This window comes from Larimichthys crocea, chromosome VII, assembly GCF_000972845.2.
Source record: "Larimichthys crocea isolate SSNF chromosome VII, L_crocea_2.0, whole genome shotgun sequence".
NCBI lineage: Eukaryota > Metazoa > Chordata > Actinopteri > Sciaenidae > Larimichthys > Larimichthys crocea.
The window spans coordinates 20,605,939-20,632,822 of record NC_040017.1 but is presented as its reverse complement, the minus strand read 5'-3'; the positions used below and the strand labels follow the sequence as shown (position 1 = coordinate 20,632,822).

Here is a 26,884-nt window from a genome sequence, read left to right as displayed (position 1 = left end):
GACGGCTAAAGAGCCACCAGGTCCTATTGGGCCCTTTCTGCTACTGCTGCTGCACTTTATTCATTAAGAAATTGTAGTGGGATTGCAGTGGGAAACACCACCCACTGCAAGGACATCACAAGCTCTGCAAACACGTATAAACATTGTAATATAACATTGTTATTTATATATACACATTTTTAAAAAAGGGAGGGTTGTTCTTCAGAGCTGAGACCAGAGAAGAGCAGCTGGTCTCTAACAAGCTACAAGAACTCAAACTGAATCAAGAGTAAATGATGTAGATTAAAATCCATTTATAATCCAATCAGATGTGTTCAGATTTTTAAATGTGCAGCTTAATAAAACGATGTCCTAATCAATGAGCTTTGAACAAGTTAACTCGTGTTTGGGAGCAGGACTACGACTCAAACACACCATTAAAGTAGTGATTATGTAGGAATTAAAAAGGCTTTAACATTAGAACCTAAAACATACTTTGAAGGAAACAGCAGCACAGCTGTATTATTTAGAGGAAACACTGTGCTGTGTGACTGACAGAGTTTGAGGCGTACTAAAGATGTATAGCAACATTTAAAGAGACCTAAAAGGAAGCGCATTAATAGTTAAAACAACAACATCAGCAGTGAAATGTAAGGAAGGCTATCAGTGTACACTCAAATCAATATCGCCGAGCATGGCTGGCAAAATGAAATAAATAAGTCAGGCATACCTTTCCTTACCATTCAAAGACAGGTTTAATCCATCTCCGCACACTACAGGCAACAGATGCGGCGCTCAGCAGAAAGGAGATGTTATCGCAAGAAAAATGGGGAGGTGCAGCCTCACTGATGTTCTGCTTTAATACAACATGAAAGTCAAGTTCGCGGGGGGATCTGTTGCACATCTGAGCAAAACCTGAGGAGATGGAGGGCATTGTGTGTCAGCCCTTGAATAAATCCCTTACACACCGCGTAACTGCAAAACGAAACAACAGTCGACATGTTTTTGTTTTCTCGTGGGGTCAGGATCAGGTGCTGTTCACACAGGAGATGAATAACTTGATCATGAACGTCTTTATTTTATTTATGAGTTAATTAATCACAAAAATACTGAACTACAGAACATACAAACCAGTTAGAGACATAGAAAATATGGTCAACACCTTGAATCTACTTAAATAGAATGCAGTGCATTTCCCCTTTAGGTCCGCACTGTGCATGTGTATACGTGCTTATGTTTGTGTGAGACGGAGGGAAGGAAGAGAGAGAGGGAGTGAGAGTCAAATGGTCTTATCAGGGATGTGCAGGTCCAGCCCAGCCATTTTGAGTGCATGTCAAAAAATGAAGAAAAAAAACAAAAAAAAAAACTAGCTACTGTGCTGGTCTTCTGCTTAGAGCAGCCAACACACACCGACATGCACGCGCACACACACGTACACAACCCCCCTGCATGACTACACTACATGCAGGAACAACTGGCTGACTTAAGACAGACACAGATGATTTCTTTTGTGATCTTTCTGCTCTGCTTCCCCAAACAAAGAAAGAAAAAGGCAGTTATGTACACACAACAACAACAAAAAAAAACTGTTTTCTGAATCAGGTCACCAAACATTATTTCACAAAGAAAAAAAGGTGAACACTCACAAGGTACTTCGAGGATTACTCACTCACAGAAGTAAAAAAACAAAACAAACACACAAAAAAAACAACCTAACATTTGGTTTGTAAGTCAAACTTGGTCATACGTTTAGAGCGGTTTGTTGGCTGTACAAAAAGAAAAAGGAAAACCAGAATACACAACCGAGATCGTACGTTCCTACTGGGCGGCCAGTTTCCTTATGTTCATGATCAACCTCTTGCTGTAGTCCCTGTGGTCGACGGGCTTCACATCCATCACCGTGGCCTTGATCCTGGACTCATCCTGTCACACAAACGACACATTTGGAGGAAAATTAGCTTGTGCCTGGATTTGTTTGGAAGTTTGTGCCAGCTGAATTCTCTGGCTCTTACTTTAAAATGTGACAAAATAGGCCAGACTCCAAGGTATATTAAATACGCGCACGCTCCAACCTCCCTTATATTGACGCAATATACTACTAATCTGCTGGGAACATGCGATACTTTGGCACCTTTCCCTTCCTCATGACACAGCGGGTTAATGTGAGATGTTTGGACCGTGTATCCGAGTTGTGTTGGCATTCAAATTAATGTTTCACAAAAAGAGAGGCAGCTTTTAAAGACATAACCACCTCCACAGCTGTCTAGACAGGGGAAGGTCATTTCTACCAAGGCCATTATTCTGTATTTAAACAGAGGTTACACTCATTTTGTGTCCATTAATCCTCTGCAGCTCGAGTGGGTGAAATGTAAATCATCTTCCTCTGGACGTGTGCCCACATTCTTTATGAATAACCTGTTATGAATCTCTGCTCGCTTTGTGTGATGCAAGAGGAATATGGACAAGTGTACAAATATTTAAAATAACAGAAAACCTCATTAGTTTGGCATATGAGAATAGAACGGATAAACAAACCCAAGACCAAAACTTTGTCACTTCAGGATATTTTAGCTTGGAAACTCTTTATTGTGCTGTAGTTTGTGACCACCAGTACCACTTTGAAGGAACGCAGCTTTGCAAATGTTAATAAATTAATTGCACTGAACATGTCCGTCAGGCCTTGGAGGATACACACAATGCGTTTTGGTCACTAACACTGAATATAAACTGAAAACTTCCTCCTGGTACAAGGAAACTCCACAGGACACCTTTGGGTGTCGTTAAACTGCCGTCTGGGATTTTGAAAAGGTCAAGCAGAGATTTAACTTTCAGGTAAAGAGATGTGCCTCGAATGTAATCGTCAGTGCAGAAGTCTCAGATATAATAAAGAGTGAAGCCACAGTCAGGACCTTCACAACACACACGTTTGTCCAGCTACTTTTACACACTGAGGTGACATCGCTTCAAGTTGAGGAGAGCAGGATCACTTGTATCCAAGTCCGACAAGTGTGCACAATGTGTGCTAAAAAAGTTATTCTCCCCTCAAATTAAATATATGCACTATGGAAATGAGCAAATTTGATGATAACAGATGCCATAAATGTCTGTGATTGCAGTCTTACAGCATTTAAACGGATTGAACTGATCTGAAATAGAGTAATAGCAGGATTGTTTGCTTATCCCTGGAAAAAAATGAATTATGAAGATATGTTTTTGTGGGATTCTACATTCAAAATATACACCAACAGTGAGGGTGACCACGGCTGCAGTTTATGAGTGGGTGAGTGTGTGTTTGTGCATGTGTGAGCAGCCAACGTCACACACACACGCGCGCGCTCAAGAGGAACAACACACAGAAATTTGTTCTGCTGTGACCTTTTTTTTTCTCCATCCAACAGCTTTAAACTTGCCAGGAACACTTACAGCAAACAGCGGAGGAAGCTAACCATCTCATAAGTGAGACACTTTATCTCCTGTGCAGCAGCGCGGATGAAGAGTCGACCGAAAACCTGCACAGACACTCGCACACCAGCATCTGATGAGTGGCTTAAAAAAAGCAGTCAGATCTTCACTTTAAATCTTTAACCTATATCTAACCTGTGTGTTTTATCACTGCACATCGAGCTGCACTGGTGGGTCTTACCCAGCAGTGTACCGTAACCGCAGAATAGTGCACCACACTCCAATGTGTAATTAGCATCTTGTAAGACAGACAGGATTTATAAATGAGAAAATATTAGCTGACCAGCTGCTTGCTTTCAAACCCGCCACATTTCTGTTTGAACCTGCGGTGGTCAGGACAGCACTGTAATGAAAAGCCTCGGATGTTCAACATCACTTTTTTCATCAGTGTCATCCTTTGGAGACGCTTAAATCGGTTACAGCGTCTAGACACGGCCAACAGGGACAATGAGACCTTCATAACGGCACAGTTCAAATATTACAGCCGCGAGCAGACATTCCTGATGTCGGGCAAGTTAAACATTTGAGAGCCGAGCACTCAGTTTAAAACACATTTTATAGTAATAAAGTCGTTCGTCCACTGACATTGTGAGAGTTATAGCCTACGAAGAATATCTCTAAACATTTCTGACACTGATTTGTGTCAAAATAATTAACACTATGAACCTCACATCAAGCAAATGCACAAGTATTACACGTGTTTCGATGATTACAATAATCAGAGAACTATATGAAGGGGCTTTTGGTTCTCGGTGTCAGCTCATTCATCTTTAAAAAGGCTTTGTGTTCATTTCTAGAAACATTTTGATGATTAGATTAATTATTAATGTACAGACTGAATGTAGTTTTTGGATTAATACATAGTCTCGTGGGTTTTGCTTTAAATGAACATTTTTGTGCTAATGTGATTTTTGAAACTACACTCCATGCTCACTGTGATTATATGTGAGAACATTTTTTAAATATTATCTGCTGTGTATTTCAGTAAATGTGCCTCTCTGGTCTTCTGGACGCTCAATGTGCTTTGGCCCATTCATACACTGACATTATCTTGTAAATGATTTTGTCCGACCTCCTGAGCCACCGCCGGCCCAATTATCGTGATAACAACTGTTCTTAACATCCATTCCTTATACTGTCAGTATATGTGATATATTGTACAGGGAAAATAATAATTATCACCATTTCAATTAATAGTCCAGACTTTAAAATGTCACAATCGATGAGATAAATTAATTTGACCGACTAGTTAATTGCATATGATAATAATATATATGTATATATGTTTTATTGTACATGAACGCTTATGGCTAAACATCTAATCTCTACCTGTCCGGCATTATCCAGCGTGACCTTTAAATGTGTGTCTAGTGTTTTAATGTCATTGTACTGGATAATTTCGTCAGACTCCTCGGGAGCGGTCTTAAATGAATCACATATATAATTTCCTCAGCTCAACAAAGTTTAAGCCTCACTGTGAAACGACAGCGTCAATGGGTGAAGTTAACTGACCTGCTCAGTTCCTCCATCGAGCATATACAACATGGTGCAAATGATGACATGCCAGAGCGCGACACAATGGCTGGCTTGTAACATGGCAAAGCAGAAAATAAACTGAAAGGAGGGGCTGCAGGTGTCTCTGTTGAAAGAATATGAGGTTTGGAGGGAGCAGCCAGTACATGCTTGTAGCAGTGCCATCGGTAGTTGGGATGCTGCGTTGACTGTGATGGACACAGTGGCCTCTTCTGTGCGTCGAAGGCGGATGCAGCCTCTGGCTCGGCTCCAGACTTCCTGCTTTGAGACCCAGCCAAATCAATTTTTTTATGCGCTTCTCTCAAGACAAACCTCTGTGTGTCTGCGTGTGTGTGTGTGTGTGTGCGTGTGTCTGTCCTACAGGAAATCGTGGACTAATCTGTGTGCGCATCCATGCCTCTAAAAATGAGCAGCGTCCTACGACAATCATTTTTTTAAAAGATGGTCCTGTCAGTCAAAGCGAGGTCATTTTGTTAATGAATGGGAAAACTATTAACATGGAAAATCACAAAGAACGCGTTACGTGCCACGCATTTCCACCTTGTAAAGGAATGATGAAGGTTCCTGATATTCAGGCTGCATCATCTTTTTCCTCCTCAGAGTCTTAACACAGGCACGTTTTCTATTAAACTGCAGCAATATGGTCTCTCTGCAAAGCATGCCGCGGTGACAACAAACCCACAGGCATTTTATCAGACTAATTACCATTCCTGCTTTACTCACGTTATACGTTTCAAGCTTCACTCTGCTGCGGAAGACGAAAGTGTTGAAGTTGGCTTGTTGGAAGACCTCATCGAAGGCAGATTCATTCTGGAAATGAGAAAATATTTGGAGAGAAACAAGTTTCAAGCACACATTTTTATTTAATCAAATTTTAGTTTCAAGTGCAAAATAAATAGAAACACTGAAAAATGACTACTGTGATTTTCTCAGTAATTATGTCTGGAAGGAGAGGAGCACAGTAGGTGTCTTCAGCACAGATTTGTCCATGCAGCAGTGTGAGTCTGTTAGATTTTGTGTTTAGAGGTGGAAGTCTGAGCATTAGCTCTCGTCTTGGCCATTTCCTGAGGGCAGAATTATGTTCAGGGAGCTCTTACCGAGTCCTTGAGTTGCCCCAGGTAAGCTGCATTCTGGCCCAGGATGGCCTCTGCACTCTCCTGGAAGCAAGTAACCCACTGGTTGTCCCCATAGTCTGCGATGTTGGCCTGTAGGATAATGAAGAAGACATAAGGGAAGGGAGGATGTATAGGAAGAAAAATTAGACGCAATCACGAGCAGAGATCAATATAGTCTTGATTAAATGGTGCATACGCTGGTTGCTTAAATGTGGCATTTTAAATGCTCCTAAGAAAATCACTACATTCTCTAATTAGCCTATATCCTGCTGGCACACTGCACTTGTGATACATAAAGTGGAAGCAAATTCACAGCTTACGCTAGAGCTCGTGAGGAATAACAACACGTCGACTGGTAAAGTGGTACAAAACAAAAAGTGGCTTATTTCAGATGCCTGGCTGCAAATGGCCTGACACTGACTGAGTGTTATGTTTATTTTTTTTTTGCCTTGTTTTTTTACATAGTTGTTTGCAAACAACATGAGAATGCAAAAAAAAAAAAGAAGCAATTTTAATACGAGGAGACCGTATTAAATTAAACAAATGTAGCTCTAGTTTACTGTAAAAATGTGCTTTAAATATCTGAATTTAACCACAAAGAGCAAATTGGAGCCACAGGGAGCGGGGCCAAAGGGGGACAGAATAGTGAATAAGGGAGACAGAAAGATGAATAAGGACAGTAAGTCAGGGGAACTGAAAGGTAAGGAGGAGTAGAAAGATGATACCCACAGCCTCAGCAGGAGCTCAGGACTAAGCAAGAGGAAGAGCCATTTAAAATATGTGCATTAGCATATACTGTATGGATATGTGTGTGTGTGTGTGTGTGCATATGTGGCACAGATGAACAAAAGTCAAAAGTTTGGGAGCTCAGTCACTTACGGAAAGGATGAGGCGGTACTTGAAGTTGGGGAACTCTTTGTCGCACTTCTCGCAGCGGTACATGCCATTCTGTTCGTCTACCACCTTTTTGTTGCAGTCTTGGCTGGGACACGCCTGGTAAAGGCAGTTTTCCTTGCGCAGATACACTATGGTGGCTATGCAGGTGTAGTAGTCCGCCTAAAAAGACAAAATAAACAAAAACTTTTTAGGCTCAATGTCTCAAAAATCTTTGTGCATTTAGATATGTTGACAGCCAGGAACGAAAAGAACAGCATGAAATTAACATTAAAATGACATTTTAAGGAGCTGTGGTGGTGTATGTCAACAGTCAGGAAGCAACATTTGTGTAACAGAGGCACAGGTTACACTCCCTACCAGAACCGTAATGGCTCCGACACAAACTAGTGAGGTAGCTGCTGCTTTTGTGGGGAGGAGGCAAACTTTAAGAACCCGCTGCACATAAACAGCCTTGGGAAACATTTCTAGTCTGCATGGAAAAACACCCAGACAAGTGACAAGAACTTCACTTTGGATAGAAATAGCTGAACACAAAAAGACGCCCTGGATGTGGTGTAATGAAGAGATGAAACGTTTCGACGTGTTTGCGGATGAGTCACATCACCTCTCCTCCCTTTGGAAGGGTTTCCTCATGTAGGGCAAGCAGACAGATAAATGCACACGACACAGAAAGGTTCACTACAGCGCTCGAACAGCTGATTGTTTTGGACAGTGTCTCCCCCCCCCATCCTACTAACCTCAGCATCGGCTGTGATCGCAGAGAGGAGACCGGGTCCCTGCATGCTTTGATAAAAGGCTAAAGGTGCATGTTCGGATCGGGGCACAGAGCAACAGAGCCCGCCACCTTGGAGCCAAAACATCCAGGTACATCAATCAATCATTAAAAAGGAGCCTTGTAAATGCAATTATGTTAACAGTGAAGAAACGCTTTAAGCCCCAGACACCTGTAATTAGAGTTTCTCTGAAGGACTGTTTAAATGCAGCTTTAAAACATTTCAGCGATGTGACCATCCTGATTAATTCTCACTGTCAAAAGATGTCTTGCTGATTGGTGCTCTGAGCTTTAAAAAAAACAACACATTTGCTGTAGTAATACTCCCAACATCTGCCAATGAAATAAAACTGAAACCATTTATTCCCGTTCTCTGTTCTCTTTCCTCTATGCGCTGACCGTTGCATCTGTATGCAAAGGGAATTCAACCCCAATTAACTTCCAAAGCAAGACAATTGATATTTCATGTCACCGTGGATAAATAAAAAGCCCTTAAGAGTATGGTAAATGACAGCAACAAAATAAGAAGAAGAAAAAAAGAATCGTCCTGTTCCAACACAAGGAGCCGCTGGCTATGCTTTTTTTAATTACCGTTTTGATTTACCAAAACAACCCAGACATCAACCTCTGCTGCTTTTCCAAAAGAGGTCCAATTAATCAAGTAAATACCTCCTTCAATTAGCGTGCAACCGAGCAGGGCTGCCACGGAGGGAAGAGGACAGAGGAACTTGTTTCTTGCCTCTGTCAGAGGCCTTTACAAATGCAGTGTCAAGCCAACACGAGGAGGGTGACCACTTACTGTCAGAGAGGGCACGGGGAATGTGCAATGTGGAAACTTGAGATTGTGACACAAAGACTTTGTGACAGGGGACAATTAATTGCAACAGACTTTGGTTAGGGGGGGTCTTCAGAAGCCTGACCCTCTTGCCCCCCTGTATGGGATGTCTCGGAGGGCTTGAGGACAGCTTCAGCTCAGCTCCTTTGTCAGTACCGGGACTCATCACACGCCATGCTGAGGAGAAGTAAGAGCCTCTGCAGCCCAGGGTCAAACATTTCCTCCTGGAACAGCGGGGAGCTAATGCCAAAAGAAGCCTTTCACCTGACAGGGGGCTGATGGTTACAGTTGGGATTTGGGGTGTGGAATTTAAGGGGAAAGAAATGGATCAGGTTGCTGAAGCAGCATCGCAGGGCTTCAGATGATAGAAACGCTTTAGTGGCTACATACACACAAAAAGAGGCATGAGGAGGAACAATAAGCCATTTACTATCTGTGACTAGAAACCCTGCAGTTCTGGCCATACAAGAGAGAATTATGAGAGCACCACAAGCTCAACATGGTCACTCAGCCTCAGGCAAAAAAAAAATCCTGAAATTCACAGAAACATATTTTTCACTTAATTGGGACTAACGGATAACTGCTGATGCTGTACAAACAAGTTTTTTTTTTATTACACTTTCTTTGTTTTCTGTGGAACTACAGGCCCTGAAGTTTTCTTTGAGCTTGCAACTAGATAATATAAACCTCCATCTCCAGCATCCTTGTCATTTATAGCCAGACAGAATCATCCCTATCATAATGGCTTTCATCTCTCAGTTGTCCTGGTCTTAATGGCATATTTTTATCATACTGGGATGACAATGTGCAGAGCATGTAAATTAGACGAGCCAAGATCTCGGCACAGGTCACATTATCCGCTCTAGACAAGTTATACACCCTCAGCAGTATAAATTAAAAAAACATATTACTTCACTTATCTGAGGTCGGTAAATTCATTACACAGGGCAAAGAATAGAGCCTATGTAATCTCTGTAATCAATACCAGAGATAAATGTGACATTCACCATGAACATACACCAAGACTATGAGATTACCCACAATGCAGGCAGATTAATGAGCAGTAAGATCGGGATCGGATTTTAAGCACACATAGCAGGTGGTGCTGATGTTATGAGTCAATGAATATGAAAACTCATCACGCTGACTCGTCGAGCCAAAAAGCACCGTAGCAAAGCAGAGCTGTGAGTGACAAGGTTACGCCGTAGCGGGGCTTTATATACCTGCAGTGTGTACCATGAACAAATGCAGCTCGACTGCGAGCGCTTTCATATTTGTTCTTTGGGATTCAACACCACTCTTTCATTTTGTCCTTGAATATCTTCAAAGAAATCATCTTTGAATGAAAACGTCTCGAGTTACCATATCTTGAATGTTTGAGTGCGTCAAAGCGAAGCCAGCCACGTGCGTACCTTGTCTCCGTGTCCCAGGTGCTCCGTCTTGACATCAGATAGAGTCTTCCAGTTGGCGTTTCCTCCACCGCTGCCACCTTTCATCTCAGTCAGAGACTGTCCGTCCATGGCATGACCCTCGTTATCGTACCTGTCAAACGGAGCAAATACCACCACTAAATTATTTCCTCGACTAATTGTTTGGTCCTTTAAATGTCAGAAAATGGTATAAATTCAATTTCATTTCAATTTCCCAAAGCCTAAAAAACAGAACTGATGATGGAAATGGCTGCAGATGAATTTGTTTATCATTAAAGTTATGTTTCAGGGCTCTAATAAACTCTGCAGTCCATCACCATATTTACTGAGATAAAAAAACAAAACAATTAAAGGCTGCATTTCCACGAGAGACACATGATGTCGATATGCCAAGGCCTACGTTTGGAACACAGCTTTATTCATTTTAATACATCTGAACCAAAACAGAGACAATATGCTGCTGTTCGCATGGCTGTCAACACACTGCAGGCTGTCCATTTAACAGTTAACATGGAAGAAAAGGAAAAAACATTAAAAAATCTGGTTCCAGGCAGAGCATCCATTTGTGTTTGTCAAAGCAGGGATGGCTCAGCTGAGAGCGAGGCAGGCTGAGAGGCTTGTGAAATGAATCAACAGCAGAGGGACAGATGAGCTGGCCTGGGTCAGGGCTGTTACTGTGATATCAGAAACCCATTTTCGCCCCCAACGTTCCCGGTAATTCTGGAAAGACAATAGGAAGAAGAAGTGGAAGGCAGGCTACAGGGAGAAGAAAGATGGGTGGAGGTAAAATGCAGTTGAGGAAGAAAAAAAAAATAACACTTTAAAATGGTCAGAGAGATCAATAGAGCTTACTAATCTGTTGGCCACAAGGCAGAGAGGTGTACAATGGGCAGGTCAGGTTGTAAATACGGTGAGAGCATGCCTTGCTCCTGGAGGCATGACTAATTGAAAATATCCCCATTAACGCTTCAGACTGTGGCCAGGGCAACGCACAGGCTGCCAATTCCCCACTCCTACTGACAAATGTGAGCAATTCCTTACAGTGGCACCAGATTCCTCAGTAGTGTACCTGTGCTGATTTGCTGTAATTGTGCCGGCGCCCTGTTAGGAGCTTGCGGAAACACGTTCTGACAAATCAAACTCGAATAAAACCCAGAGCCCGATTTCCATCGTGGCTCAAAATTTCTCCTAAGACAGATGTTATACAGGAGAAGGAAGAAAACAGTAATAACATCGCTGAGATGATGGAAAAAAAAGGCATCACACCTTAGACAGGTGAGGCTGCAGACCAGTGCGGCTTCAGCTGTTACATGGCTGCTTTGGACATCTGATTGGACGCACGCACCCAATAAAGGAACGGTAAAACGCTCACTCAAGATGCCACTGCGACAGTATCCGGTTGCCAAGCTGCTGCCGTTTTTATCATAGAGACAGCAAGGAGCACAGGAAATAGAAATGGCATGGTAGGATGCGATTGTGATGAAGGAGACAAAAGGAGGACAAATTAGACCTGGCAGGAAGTGTGCAACAGTCAACTGAAAGCAAACGGATCCCAGCGCAGAGCACCGCGGCTCCAGCGAGACAAACTATGTGCAGGAACACGAAGGCAGATGAGTGGCGGTTTGCAGACATGCATGTGCATGGCATAGACGTGTCAAATGTCAGTGTGTCAATCAACGAGGACAGGACAGGAGGAAGAAGCATGAGGGGGGTGATGGGAATGTCTCGGGCTTCAGGCTAAGACTCTAATGCCTGGGCTGAGAGTGGCAAACACCACAAATGCGATTACTCCATGTTACGTGTGCTGTTAGCTACTTCATCTGTATTGAGTGACGTGGTCAAAGACTGAACTGTCGGTAACTTTAAAAAAAAGCTTCAATGTTTATTTTAACGTAAACATGGACGAAAGCGTGTTTTCCTTTGGCATCATTTTCATATTTGTTTCTCCTCGTAACAGACAGCTCACACAGAATATAATTGTAAAGCATTTGTGTAAGAAAACACAAAAAGAGTGAGAGCACAGCAATCTAACATTTACATGTCATTCATACACCCTAGGACTGTTGTGCATGCGTCAGTAGCCTGTGTGTCACAACAGTTGAATTTTAATGAGCCTGTCCTATACAGAGCTCCACGGAGCAAGTATATCATGGAAAAACAGAGCAAGTTGTTGTTGTTGTTATGCTACAGGATTTTTCCTGGCAAAAAAAGGAAGAATTTAAATTGGGCAGCAGGGCAAACTGAACTCCCTGTAAACTTCTTATTTTGCTGTGTTTCAAATAAACCAGACCTCAGCATACATGTATGAATAGGATATCATTTTGGAAAAGTTATTAATCTCTCTGAGACGGGGTGACAATTCACATCTTTGTAAAGCTCCTGGCAGGTCTGAAAACATCGCTTCCAGCAGAGTATTTAGTTAGAAAAGCAGTGAGTGCTGGCCAGTGGTAAAATAAACTGTCTATATAAAGTTACCAAGAGAGCTGCAACTAAGTTATTTTTCATGCATGGAGCAATTAAAAATTGAAAAGGGTGCATTATAATCCCCTTAGAGACCAACATAAAGTACTCAAAGTGCTTGTTTGGTCAGGTAAATGATCATACATGTTTACTATAAAAAAATTTAAAAAATCCTCACATTTTGAGACGCTGTAGTTTTTGTTTGAAGAGACAGAACCTATAAATGATTGAAAAAGCTGCTGATCAGATTTACAGTATATTGATCAGTTTCTATTAAAAAAATCTCTATTGCATGCACAGAGACAAACCATATAGCCAACTGCTAATTAAACGTACGCCACCGAGCAGACCTTATGAGCGTCTGGGTTGAAGGCTTCTTCTACCGCGGTGACTGAAACGGGCAAAAATGCTAATTCAGTTTGAAACAGTTATTAACTGGATTGAGTTACTGACTGAGTTACCAACTCAGCACCAGTAATTCCACCGCTTTTCAAATCAATACAGAGCAGTGAGACATCTGGGTAAAATAACAGTCAATTAAATAATGAAGCATTATGTTCAGTAGACTACTGTGTTAGAGCTGGTTTGCTTCTGGGCTGACATAATTACAGCCCTACTACGACATGCAATGGCCTGCACATGTGGAGTCATGATAAGGAAGACAGAGACAGAAAATGTCAAATGGACTTGTGGACTAAATGAGTTTGTGCTGAATGTCTGGAGGTTGACAGCATCAAGCTCTGACAATAAACATGACAAAGTGTAGTTAAGAGAAAAGTGACCGCCCTGCCTGGCAGATTGGAAGAAGGCAGCACAACCGTCTCTAAATGTGATGTTGCCACCTAATGGACAACTGCATGTGCACAGTTAGATGGGTGAAAGTGTGAATGTGAAGTCTGATAATTTCCCAAAGGAGAACATTTAGTTATTTAGCTGACACTTTTATCCAAAGCGTGTCACAGAAAGGAAAACAAACAGGTACAGTGCGACACGGACATGTTAGTGCAGCAGTAAGTGCTAGAATCAAGTGACAGGTCTTGAAGGGGGGATAGATTTAACTTCAGGAGGTTTTTGAAGGTAGACAGGGACGCTCTGGTAGAAACTGGTAGGACGTACCACCAACGGGGAACAACAGACACGAAAAGTTTGGAGAGTAAGAACACATGCCCATATATGGGCATCCAAGTAAGTGTGTGCAAAACCACTTTGAGACTGGGAGACTGCTTTATAGGCAAGACCATAAGGTAAATTTATTGTCAAGTTGGTATCCTGTGTCAAGTATTCTCAAAAGGAGGGCGAGGACACAAAGCAGCATGTACGCTAACAACTCATTTATTTACAAGATAATTAGTGCATGGGGCAGCATTCTTATTTGTAAGGCATGCTCGCCAGCACGCTGGAAAGTGCTGGGCACCACCGCTAACACTCTGCATGAGTTTGAGTCAACAGCCCACCAAGGATAAACTATTCATTTAAGGAAATCCCAAAGGTCTGCGCCAAAACACAATCAAATTAAGACGCCGCTGCACGAGTAAAAACAAGGACGCTTCAGCAGCTTTGGCTATACAGCAAAGATATAGCTTTGTTTGGCTGAGAGGGGAGAACGACCCCTCCGTTATTCACATTGTGGCTTACAGAACAATCATTAAGGGACACACTTTGTGGACGGGTACAATCACGAGACCCACCAGCACAACAACATACATTAAGTATTCAACAGCTGGCAGTCTCCCACGAAAAAAACACACCCAGCTATTCACTTCTGATCAGTAGATGTCATCTCTGTAAGGCAGTTTTAAAATAAAGATAAATAACTAAAAGAGGCTCTCTCCATCCTCTTCACAGCACGGGGCTGGCTGTGCGACAGCTCTCAGACGCGCTGCATAACGATCTCTTCTTCGCCGGGGTTCTCACTCGGATCGAGAGTAATGAGTCCGTTCTGGCCTCCTTCCATCTGTGACTTTTAAACTGTTCATTAGTGGATGCTTGCGAACCTGCATGGAACCCATTGTCCAAAGAGGACCCGCATGGACCAAGCCGTCTCCTGCGCTGGATAAACCAACGCAAGGATTTAAGGATCATTATCTCTGGCTGTCCAAGTGAGAAGTGACTGGAGGAAGTGGAGAACAAGCCCTCTGTCATTAAAACAGAAGAGAGCGCAGGAAGTGTAAAAAGACTAGGCAACAGCGGGGATCAAGAAATTACCATGAGCCAAGGCATCGGACTCAAGAGGCACATTTAAGCATATTTTCTGATTTGCCTCTTTTCCACCTGCAAAGTAAAGTCAGATTTCACTGCTCTGATTATGTACATCAGGTGCTGTGATCGTGTATAAATACTCGCAGCTACATCTGTCAAAGCAGAACACGAGACAGCGCTGGACTTGTCAGAAAATAAATGTGTTTGTCTTTTATTCCTCAGAGCAGGGCGTGAAATATTGGAGGTAAACAAATGAAACGCTTTGGATGGAATCGATTGGATCTCCGTTCTCAAACAGAGACGTTAGCTTTTGTGTCAGGGAGGACGGGCAGACCCGGTCTGTTTAAGTAGGATCTATAGAGATCAATCAATCAGCGTGCCACAGCGCTGGAGTGAGGTTAAGCATCAACCCCGGCCTCGGTCCATGTGTCCACTGCATCATCCATCAATCGCGTGTCAACCTGTACCACTTACAGCCATCCCAGTAAACCTTGGCATCACACGCTGACCAGGTGACGTCTTAAAAAAAAAACAGATAACAAAGATGTCTTTCATCCTGATACAGTGCGTGCTTATTTGTGTCATGGTGTACACCGGGGAGGGAGAGGAAATCATTTGGGGAAAGAAGGAATCGAGGAACTGGAGAGATCTTCAAGGAATAGTCGCGCGCTTTCATCCTGCAAGTCTGCGTTCAGCTTCAAATAAAATTAACTAACGCAGCATGCATGATAACACATACAGTTACTGCGACTGATATCTTGGCTAATTTCCATATAATCCTATGTGATCAAGTGAAAACAAACATGCGAGAGTATGTATACATACTACACCCCACACACACACACCAGGAGACAAGAAGTGCTACAATCAACATAACCACACAGAAATTAGCCTGGATTTCATTTCATGTGGAAAGACGATTAGGGGAAAGTAGAAAAAAAAAACACCACAAAAACGCATTTTGACAGATTAAGTATGATTTCCATTTATATGTGATGCTTCACTGAAGCACCCCCCACATTGTGGCTAATGGGGGGAAACTAATCTTGATAATGAGAATCAGAGCATGCACTCTTGCAACTTGGGAAATCGAAGCTCGCCATTTAAATCCTTTCAGTTTTAAAAAGATAATGCTCGCATCCCGGAATTTAGCTTCCAGCGAGGGGAATAAAGAAGAGAACGCCTTCTGGCGTTAAGCGTAGCCCATGCTTCGCACCTGCTAGGAAAAAAAAGCACTTTGTCATGGCCCTGCAAATTGCTAGAACATATAAGCAATTTTCTGCACTCCATTATCTATGGACATGAGGCTCACTTACCAGCCTCTGAGCTTATGCGCCTCAGGGATGTCTGGGTTCATCATCAGGGTGCTGCTGAAGGATGCAGAGAGCGATCGGCCTCCGAAGTCTGAGAGCTTCGCCCCCTTGATGGCTAAAATGGGCTGTCCGGAGCCATCAAACTTTTCTGCCTGCGACAAAAAAAACAAGAGATATGGACAAAGTTAAAACTTTGTACTACTTGTATAGATGTTGTCTGGATTTGTTCTGTTCAGTGGTTAATCAAGAAGAATCAATAGACTCTAGTGTTGCTGTGAGGCTGTACATTAGCATGCTAAAAAGCTCATGAAGACGACATGAACATGCCAGTGATTGGCAGGTGTGTTTACCATGTTCACCGCCTCAGTGTTAGCATGTTATGATTAACTAATTAGCTGTGAGCGCAGTGCTACAGCTGAGGCTGGAGGGTATGTACTCATTTAGTGATGCAGTTTTATTTTGTCCTGATGGGGGCAGGAGATGAAAAGTTAAGAGATCACTAAGTTATTTCAAATCATCCAGAGGGGAAACATGAATGTCAGTAACAAATCTCATCGCCATCCATCAAACAGTTGAAGATATTTCCCTGATAAACACAAACGTCCAGCTCCCAGGACTGAACAGAAGCACTGATCCGACTGAGTGACCAAAAAGCCAGACACATAGTCGCCTGAAGCCACTCCGCTATCAACTATGAACACATTTCTTATTAGTTTGTTAATTACTGTCATTGGTTCAGTGTTCTTTTCTGTAATAACCTGAGGACACACACTGCAAAAAAAAAAAAAAACAATAACCATGAGAGGACGGGGGGAGACAGTAAAGCCCTCAGAGATGGAGGAAAACAATCCAACTTTTTTTTTCATTGTTCTTTATAAACTATACATCTTGTGTACCTAGAAAAATCCCTCCGGAAAAAGGGGGTATCTGTCGAACAAACAAACAAACACTAACAGGCAGGGGAACACTGTGTTTCTTGTCGGGAGGAAAGAAATGGTGGCGAACTCGGCACAGTCCCTCGGAGCCGCAGGTAAAAACCAACTGCAGGACAGTTACTTCATCAACCGGCGAGAGCGGATCCAGTCGGCGATTTCAAACCACATCCGCCTCCACTGAACACGGCTTTAAATCTCTAACTGCTCAACAGCAATCTGCAAATGTGTTCAACAACCTTTCTAATTAAACCCGCTTCTGGCAGTTGCACCGAAAAAATTTAACAAAAGCTTCACAGGAAAAAAAAAAAAAAAAAAAAAAAGGTAGCATTTATTTCAGGCTCTTTGTGTTGCAGGTGTTCGTGTCACTGTGGGATCTAACTTTAGTTTGGCTCCACTCATTCATGGCAAATGTAGTAAATTGTCACCTGCCTACACTGAATTAAAAAAGGTCTTAAGGTTTAGACAATTTCATAAAATCTCTTTACTCAACAACCGTTCTCAGATGATTAACAGGTGTTGCGAGGGGAAAGCTTACCCATTACAATAGTCACATCTGTGCATGTATTGATTTTCACAATCCATTAAAAACGCTTTACGTTTTAATGCCTATACTCACTTCCTCTCCCCACAGCGTCACAGTCACCAGCTTCCCGGACATGTCGATCAGATTGACTGTCCTTTTGGACACTTCTCTGTTGGTCTTGGTGGTGAGGCGGGTCACTTCGTCCACACTCTTACACACTCCGATCACATCTGCAATGAGGAAACATTAATCAGTTTTTACACATTAGCAGCAGACGCCGGATCTACTTTTCTATTTCAGCCGTTGCAGTTGAGATCACGTGTTGCATGTGACGTTTTTGAGTGGACCACATATGGGTTCATTTACCAGACAAACACGATTTATTCCCGCATATACATATCATAAATATTGATCGTGGCGTTGACGCCCACAGGTCGCTCTAGGTCCTGTGGTTTCCAGCACAATTTGGCTCTTGGGTAATGATTGATTCATTCATTTCAGATCAGGTGCGAGGTCGCTGCTCTGCGTATGAGGAACTTGCATCCATAATGTAAGAGAGAATCCACAAAATAAAACTTCAGTTGTTTCCGCCACGTCTTGTTGACTCATGCAATCAAGCATAATAGACGCAAAGCCATTCATCAGTAAAAGTCTAAGAGTGGCATTACCAACATTATTCATAATCTACTGTTAAAAACCTCCCGCCCGGCTCAGTAACGGGATTTTAAATGTATTTAACCATGATGAAACAAACATGATGTTTGATAGACCGGTATGTGGGAGAGAAGTTACTCAAACAGCAGCACAAGTCACAGTCTTCATTAAAAGAATTACAAGCAGACTCCTTATTATTACTTCATTTCACCTGTGACAGCAGGTTCTCATTTTCTCGTCGTCTGCACCATAGGGCCCAAAGTCAATCTGTACTACAGGCTATTACTGTCATCAGTATTATTAATATCACTTTTATCACTGCTCGTATACTGTAATTACCTCAACCTCCCAGCATATCCGGCTCTGCTTTCCACTACAAACTCCTCTGCTTATGATAGATGGCTCATTTTTGGGTGGTTGGGAACACTTCGCTATGAGCTTGGCTCTGAGCACTGGTTTGTTGGTTGGTTTGTGCTTTTCTCTTCACACTGTGCTGGAGAGACTTGAGATGCGTTTAGGACTCTCAGAGCCCAGGCCTTCCATAAAAGTACAACAATGTGCACTTACACACCAGGAACTTTAGAAGAAACTAACATAAGCCACTTGTACTTTGGTGCGGGGTACCTTCACCGATTGGCAATGATGTTAACACACCCCTGTGCACTGTGTTACACAACTCCGCTCTTTGTACATTTGTTTATGGCACAGCACGATGACAACAACACAGATAATAGGCTTGTTCGAGGTAAACAGCACCGCGATTGGAAAGTGGTCGAGATCAGGCAGCGGTGGCAGCAGCAGCAGGGGGTGGTGACAAAAAGCTGCAGTTAAGTTGGACGGCTTCCAGCTGACTTTTGAAAACATACACGAAGTCACTGAAAATGTTATATTCTGTTAGAGCCATGTATACCTGTAGTTTACAGACCACCTTTGGATGTATAAATAAACATTATTGTTATTATCAACCACTGATTGCACAGCATGAGGCATTAGCCTACAATCTAACACACTGGATGTTACAATCACAGAAAAGTAGGATTTTCTACAAAACAAGATGTTTGTGTTCTCCTCATCATGCCCTGAATATTGTAGTCGGTCAAGAGCTACTGTGGCGCTAGGCTCTAAAAACTGTGACTGCACGACATTAGAGCGATTTTGGCACAAACCTAACCAGCATGCATATAGGGCAATCGATGGAGATCAATCCTGCGTAGGCGTGGCTCATTGCAAACGAGCCGGTTCGTCGCACAAAATGGGTTGGCACCACATGGCCCTCCACAACAATGCAGCGCAGGAGCACATGTCGCCCCGAACGCTGCCCTCAAAGGGTTTTCATGACCTGATTGTGAGCGCGTTTGAGGGCATGGCTGCTTTCAAAACAGCAAAAGTCTAAATAGTAATGTTTTAGTAGTGAAGTAATGTTTTGGTCTAACTAGCTGCTTGTTTACAGTGTTTTAAACAGTCGGATGAGAATTTGTTATGGTGGTGGGGCATAAAAATTATTTTTTTAAACGTCAAAATAAAAATCTTCATTAAAGGCCCATTAAGATGATACTTTGAGGCAGCTACAGAAATAAGCCAAACAGAGATGAAAAGATCCAATGTTTTTATTCCTCCACTATGAATTTTAACCTGTTAGGACTGTAGGCTAGGTTTATTTAACATCTAACACAGACTGCCTGTAAATGTTTTATTCAGCCGTTCTCTTTGTTACAACACTGAACTTTGGGAGGGGGTTTAAAGCTGACAGTTTAAACCTAAATCAAACAATACTTAAACTGTCTCATTTTCTAATAGAGACATCAGATTTGAGGACTGCACACCTCTCGCTGATTAAATTTCAGGGCTGTGTGTGTAGCGCTTTTGTCTTGACAGTATGCCACGTCCTTGTATATGTAGTTACATCCCAAAATAAAGTCTGCGAACACGAGAAAGAAAGATGACATTTTTCTGGGGGTTCAGAAATGCCTCTGTGTATTGCTCCTTCTCCTTACCAACAATAGCGTCTTTGTCTCTGTTCTCCAGGTCACCGATAGAGACAAAGTCATACTGCATCATGGGAACGTCGCAGCCGTCCTCACAGGGGATGATGGTGGACTCTCCGTTGAGAGTCATCTCATAGTCATTCTTCACTGATGTGTACTGCTTGTTGGCGATCTTCAAGGAGCCCTTGGACATGTAGTAGACCTGGCCCAGACAGATGGACGAACCACGTGTTAGTCAGCATTTCACCTGACTGAGGGGTGTAAACAAGATACGACTTCTAACGATGAGATGCGGGAGGGGTCGACAGAGGCTGCCAGATGATTATAAGCCGCTTATTGTATGGGTACAGTGTAGCCAGATGACTCACTCAGTCTCCGTGGTTTTAACTCACAAAATACTGGCAGCTGTTGCTAAATCAGTCTGTGGCCAAATCCGTCTTTAACGGGACAGTGAGAGAGTTTTGGCAGATAATTAGGACACGCTGAATCATTATCTGGAGGAACGTCTCACCTTGCCAACCTCAATGAGGCTGAAGAACTTGTCCACCTCTTGGTTGAAACCAGTCACTCGTATCTCTCCCTGTAATGAAACAGAAAATCTGGTGAATATGTTGAAGCGGGTCAGAGAAAGGACACGCTTTCCAACTCATGGCATCTTGTAGGCGATTTAACACTCACACTCTCGTCCACAACCTCCATGGAGAAGAGTTTGCCATCGCCACGAGAGTTGCTCCACGTACGGATGCTGCTCTTGTTGGTCACACGTGCGCGGATGGTCCACCTGGCAGACAGAGACGCATCTGAGGTTATTCATGTCATTCTTTTTTCTTTCTTTTTTTTTTTTTTAAAAAAGGACCCAGAATATAACATGCATATACATTCATTCATTTTGTCAACCCTTGATAACCTGCCTCCTAGTGGCCCTTTGGATGAATGGCAATGTAAAGGGAACATAGAACATGTATTGTGTACTCGTCTCCTCTGCGGCAGGGGCTTTTCAGGGACATTTTGATTACTCATGGGAGAGAAAAGCACAGGTGTAGCTAATGACATTGCCGACACCACGCTTACATTTAGGCTTGCCAGGAAGTCAGCGTGAGCCCCGCACTGGCTCTCCCTCAATGGAACGCCGTCGTTAGTAACGTTATCAGTAACACCTGTGTTTGGCAAAGCCACATATCCGCTGTGAGAAAGGCCTGCTCTGCTCGACTGTGGTGGAAACAGCAACAATGTTGTTTGTGCTTCTGGGCAGAACTGTGAAACAGGAAAGGTCACAGTTTTTTCCTTTTCTTCGGCTTTTCCAACCACATGACAGCCGGTATCATAAACACTGCTTCAGACGCCAGTGTTTGTTCACATTCTTGTTACCTTAAGTCGATCCCTAGCATCTTCTTTCCAGAGAACCCACGCACGTCGTGATAGACAGCAAGCTATGACTGTTCTGGAACCAACGTGTATTCTGTCATGTCTTGAGTATTCGTGGTGCTGAAACAGCCTGATCCAATGGGTTCTCAAACTTTGTAAATATGACATGCCTGTTCAAACTGAGAAAAATGTTCACGCCCCCTCACCCTACAATTTTCATCAATTATTAATAATACAGGAGATCTAAGTTGAATTTTAGTGAAATGGAGGGTGCTTCGGTAAACTCTGGTGATCAACGGCCCTCTGCGGGGGATCTATGCCCACCCCACAGTTTGAGGATCACTCACCTAATCTGACACAGTGACCATTTTAACAGACACAATGCGCTCTCTGAATCCAGGATTATACACAAGAAATGCTGTTTGTTCTGCTTGCTAGTGGAGATTTTTTGAGAACCAATATTGATAAAAGAGAGACAAAACAAAAACAAAACTTTAAAGAGTGTAGAACTGTGCAGAACGTTTGCATTTTGAAATACATTTTTCATAAAGTTGAAAAATACAGTCGGTGCTCAGACTTCAGTCCTCGTCTTTGGCATTTCTGCTCTACAATCATATATACATCAGTAGGTCTGCAATAGGGCAATATTGGCTGATTTTATAGGTCAAATTTTAGCCATGGCTCTGCACGGACAATGCAAATATATTGCCACTTATTCTTCCAATGGGAATTATTACAACTAAAAACTAAAACCTTTCAATGGCGAGACTTGATTTAGCACCTCTGACAGTCTCAATTAATAGAAACAGTATGATCTATCTGTGGGAGGGCGATTACATGACCATGATGTTGTGCCTACCTTCTGCTGTCTTCACATGGTTTTGCTTGCATGCATGCAGTGATGTGTTGTTGTATCATGTCAAAAAGTCGTGTATATATTTGTGCAGCAACATTTCCCACTGACTGGGAAACATACTCACTTGGACTGGTATGGGTTAAGGCTGGAGATGGGCACAATTTTGGAGTTGCCCCCTGGAGTACTGGGCATGGCAGATGGGGCCTTCTTCCCAAAATCTTTATTGAACCCTCTGTTCACTGTTGGGAGGAATGAGGAGAGAAATAAATGATCCATGAAGAGCAGTGATGGAAAGAAGTCAAGAGAGAGGCACATACATTATTCATCAGAGACGAATTACAAAAATCCAATTTCTTTGGATTGCAACTGCTTGATCACTGTAATTATCTCACTTCATGAGGGAAGTTTCATCAAAGAAAAACCTAATGACTTAAAGTAAATTTACCACCGTTGCCTCGCGAGGCGAGCGAGAGTAAAGATTCACGCAGGAAACAAAAATCTTGTCAAAGCAAGTTGTTGGAGATGTGTGATCCAGCATTTCTGCGAGAAGGATGATTCACATTTCACAGAATCGGGGCAGAGTGTGAAATGCTATAACAAACTGGAGCTGCTCTTCCCCAGGAGAGCCGTGCAGCCTGACTTTGAGATTTTCCGTTTGAACAGGCGCTGCACATTTGATTTGTGTGCGTCTCACGTGGAGGATTAGAGTTCAAAGTGTCCACTTAAGTCCTCCCACTTTGCCAACCGCTGCACTTCTGGTAATTAAGCCCCCAGATCAAGCCGCACATACAGAGAAATGAACAATGACTGTGCTGATGAGGAGGGTGCCTGCCACAACCTCAATTCCCACACAGCAGATTAGAGGGATGAATACCTGCTATGACACAAGCTAGAAGACAGCAAAAACCCTTCTGACAGCTGGATTGCACATCTCTCCTCCGAGCTATTTGCTTTGCTGTGATTCATTGCTTATCTTTGACATGAACGGTGTTTCAAAAATACAACTGTTCATGGGAGTTAATATAAACTCTCCAGGTAGCCTGTGTTGCTATGTACGTTTGTGTTTTCTGGTGTGCATCCACAAAAAATAATAAAAGAATGCAATGATTGACAGACTCAGACACAGAGAGCTACACATCAACACAGACACATGAAAAATAAGAGCTCTGGAGAAAGAGTGTCAATAATACAGTGATAAAAAAAAAAAAGAAAAACTCTTGAGAAAAGCTCGAGGATGCTAAAAATGAAAAAGGTTTCTCAACGGGGATGTCAAATTTACTTGTGTCCTGTAAATCTGTGGGTCACCCAAATTATAGAAAGCAGAGAAGTGCCACCATCTGGTGGTTAGTTATGAATCATCTGCACCCTTAATTTATGTTCAGGTATTCAAATAAAAGCATGCACTGACCTTCATTTCTGTTCTGTTGCTGCAGTGGTGCACGGTTTTCAGGGACTGGTGCACGGTTTTCAGGGACTGGTGCGCGGTTTTCAGGGACTGGTGCCGACTGTGGGCCTTTGTTCTGACCTGCAGGGAAGATATGACATTAGGATTAGCCTGCAGTGACGCTACGATCCACTGTATATGTAAATATCAATCTCATCCGGGCACCGCTACGCGACAAACATTAATCATTCAGTAAGGTGAGAGGTGTTTTGAGACCTTACCCTCAGTGTACGGGACAGGGTCACCTATTCTTCCAGCTACATCCTCAGCAGGCTTGACCACATCAATTTCCAAAATGATCACCACCCGTCTGTAAGAAGACATTTACTCAGTATCCTAACAATCACACATAAAGCAGGAAAGATCTGGATATAAAGATAAGAAATATACATACCGTCCATCCTTCAGTATATTAGTCACATGCCTCTTCAGTATGCAGACGCAGTTCGGGGCCAGTTTGTTCTCCTCAGCCATGAAGTTCAGCTGAGTGGAGAGCATGAAGGCTGCAAAAGAGACAAAAGAAAAAAAAAAATTCAGACAAGAGCAGCCGAGCTTTATTCAACTAAGCACTCACGCCCATCCTACAGCCAGCGTCTAATAGGGTTGAGATTTTCACGGTGCAATAATAGTGTCAGAAAACTACGATGTCTCTGAGGAGCATGCGTGAGAATGAAGTAGAATAGATTTAAATACATCTCTCGCCTTTTCCCAGACGGAGTGTTACTTACGTTTCGCTGAATCGCTAAGGGGGTCTGAAAAGTCGCTAAATCTAACGAGAAAGTCGCCAAGTTGGCAACACTGGATTTGTGTGTGTAAGCTTGCATGTGATGTAGCACACAGCTCGCAACAGTGACACCTCATATTGTTTTAATTACAACGCCTAACAATAATAACATCCTTAATATAAAGCACGGTTACAAGCCCTTAAAAGAAGAGTCTAATATAGTATGATAGCTAATGTACATGTATGATAAGGGAATTTTTAACCAGTATCTAATGCAAAAACATAATTTTATTTATTTTTATATATAAATATTCAACACACATGCTTCTACAAAAGCTAATCAACCCCCTGCACATGATTCAAACACCTTCAGCTATTTAAATGAGGTAATATCGATTAAGAGCCAAGGTCCAGAAAAATCATGATTGATACTGTAGATCGTTTACTTTCTGAAAACTGGCAAACACTTTAATAATTGTTCAAAAACAGACACAAAATCTAAATATAAGTCACAACACATAATTTTCAATAACCTGTGAAAAGCTGCTGTACTTACAGGACAGAGTGTGACGTCCATCGCTCATCATCACTCGAAAGCGAGCCGGACCGTTTCCTCCTTCAATCTTGCGAAGGTTCTGACAGATGATACAGAAGTGAAACTTCAATATATTGAATAAAAAAAACAAACAAGGTTTGTCTCCCTAAATATTAGATTCATCTGGTCATGTGAGTTTACATACTATGTTAAGTTAATTCTGTTGTGTGGTTCGTCCACAGATTAAAGTACAGATACATTAATGCCTTTGTTGGACTTTCCTTTGTATATGAAACCACACAAGCTTCTCATACAGTGAGCTGCATCATGTTTCCTGCTGTCTCCCCCTGTTGTTGGACATGTGCAGGGTGGCACAGGGCCTTACAGAGCTGCTGCTGCTGCTGACTGCTAACTAAAGGCGGTGCTTTGAATTGTGAGGTGTGTTAGTTATGATCTGGGACCTGATAATGATATAAATGATGTTCAATCCTAAATCTGATGCAAACAGGTGAAATGTCTGAGGATGTGTGCATGTGGCGTCGGTTTTAATTACCGCCTGACACAGGTGAAGTGAAGTCAGCAGTCATGAAAGTAAAAGGAAACATTTATTTATTTGTTTGTTTGTTTGTTTGTTGTTGTCGTCGTCACTCACCACCAACTGAAGCATTGCGTCGTTTATACCGGAGCCATTTGAAAGAGCCTGTGAACACAAAGACGGTGAGTTTTAGCCATTTTGTTGTCGAGTTTTATGAAACCTGCCACATTAAAAACATTTTACATTTCTCCTAAATTCAACTCAAGTTTCACTAATTCCTAATTTCTACCGTTTGACAACAGCTAGACCGGCTAACTAACGTTATTTAAACAAATAAAATGAAAAAAAAAGACGTTAACAACCGTTTGACAACAGTTAACCGTTACTATTTTGAATTGGTTTGTTTTAAAAAAGACGTTAACAACCGTTTGACACAGTTAACCGTTACTATTTTGATTTGGTTTGACAACCGTTTCTTTCAGTTACACACAGTGGAAACACAAAGACAGCACTCCAGTCTACCAAAACCAAACGTTTTCGTTTTAAACATCGTCTTTTAGCTTTGTTAGATACACTGTGCAGATGACGCTTACCTCAATGGCACCCTCCGTGAGCTTCGTCATATCTGCGAGGTAATTTAACGACACAAAAAAAAAGACAATTTACTCGAACAGCTTTCTCTCTGTGTCTCTGTGCTGCCTCTCACACTGACAGTGTACTCGAAGAATTGTGTGGTTGGCGCCAACAGCTCGTACAAACGCGCCAAGCGTTTCACAGTTTCCGCTTCCGTCCACAGATCTGAGTTCAGTTTGCAGCCTCGTCAGCGGCGTGAATGTGCATGAGCTTGTAAACACTGTAAAACTGACCCGAGACCAGTTTGACGAATGTCAGCGCCAAACATTAACGTGACGTCAGGCGCACAGATATTTTCGTACTTAGTATTTTTAAAGGGCCAGTGTGTGGCCCAGTTTTAATGGGCTCTATTTACAGAATATGAAATGGAATATAATATTCACAACAATGTTTTCATGAGTTTATAATCACCTGAAAATAATAATAATATAATATAACACTACCACAGGTCTTTTGTCCACCAGACTAGTGGATGTTTTTTTCAGTGTAGTCATCAAATCAAATTAAATTGTATTTATATAGCCCAAAGTCACAAAGTGCATTTGCCTCCGAGGGCTTTACAATCTGTACAGGGAGTGACACCTTCAGTCCCCCAGCAGTCTAGTCCTATGGCAGCATAACTAAGGGATGACCTGAGCCAGCCCTAACTATAAGCTCTATCAAAAAGGAAAGTCTTAAGTCTACTTTTAAAGGTGATGAC

General features: G+C 42.4%; 1 protein-coding gene across 1 annotated transcript; it reads right to left on the bottom strand.

Annotated features, from left to right (window-relative positions):
* Positions 1-1,033: 1,033 nt before the first annotated feature.
* On the bottom strand, positions 1,034-26,370 carry rpa1 (replication protein A1). Its single transcript, XM_010736666.3, has 17 exons — positions 26,145-26,370; positions 25,669-25,716; positions 25,038-25,116; positions 24,152-24,260; positions 23,979-24,067; positions 23,722-23,838; positions 22,438-22,552; positions 20,771-20,873; positions 20,604-20,672; positions 20,102-20,294; positions 17,547-17,683; positions 15,999-16,147; positions 10,006-10,135; positions 6,969-7,145; positions 6,072-6,179; positions 5,698-5,784; positions 1,034-1,902 (listed from the first exon to the last, which is right to left on the bottom strand). Exons 1-17 carry the CDS (start codon positions 26,172-26,174, stop codon positions 1,798-1,800), a joined length of 1,845 nt encoding a protein of 614 aa, XP_010734968.3. The 5' UTR covers positions 26,175-26,370; the 3' UTR covers positions 1,034-1,797.
* Between the last annotated feature and the right edge of the window lie 514 nt (positions 26,371-26,884).

Bases quoted from the DNA above. Each gene is read 5' to 3' on its own strand.
- rpa1 (XM_010736666.3), bottom strand. From the start codon at position 26,174: ATGACGAAGCTCACGGAGGGTGCCATTGAG. The intron at 24,068-24,151 runs GTATGTATATTT...GTCTTCTTACAG, and splicing joins AATATACTGAAGGATGGACG to ACGGGTGGTGATCATTTTGG. The intron at 6,180-6,968 runs GTAAGTGACTGA...ATTATCCTACAG, and splicing joins AGTACCGCCTCATCCTTTCC to GCCAACATCGCAGACTATGG.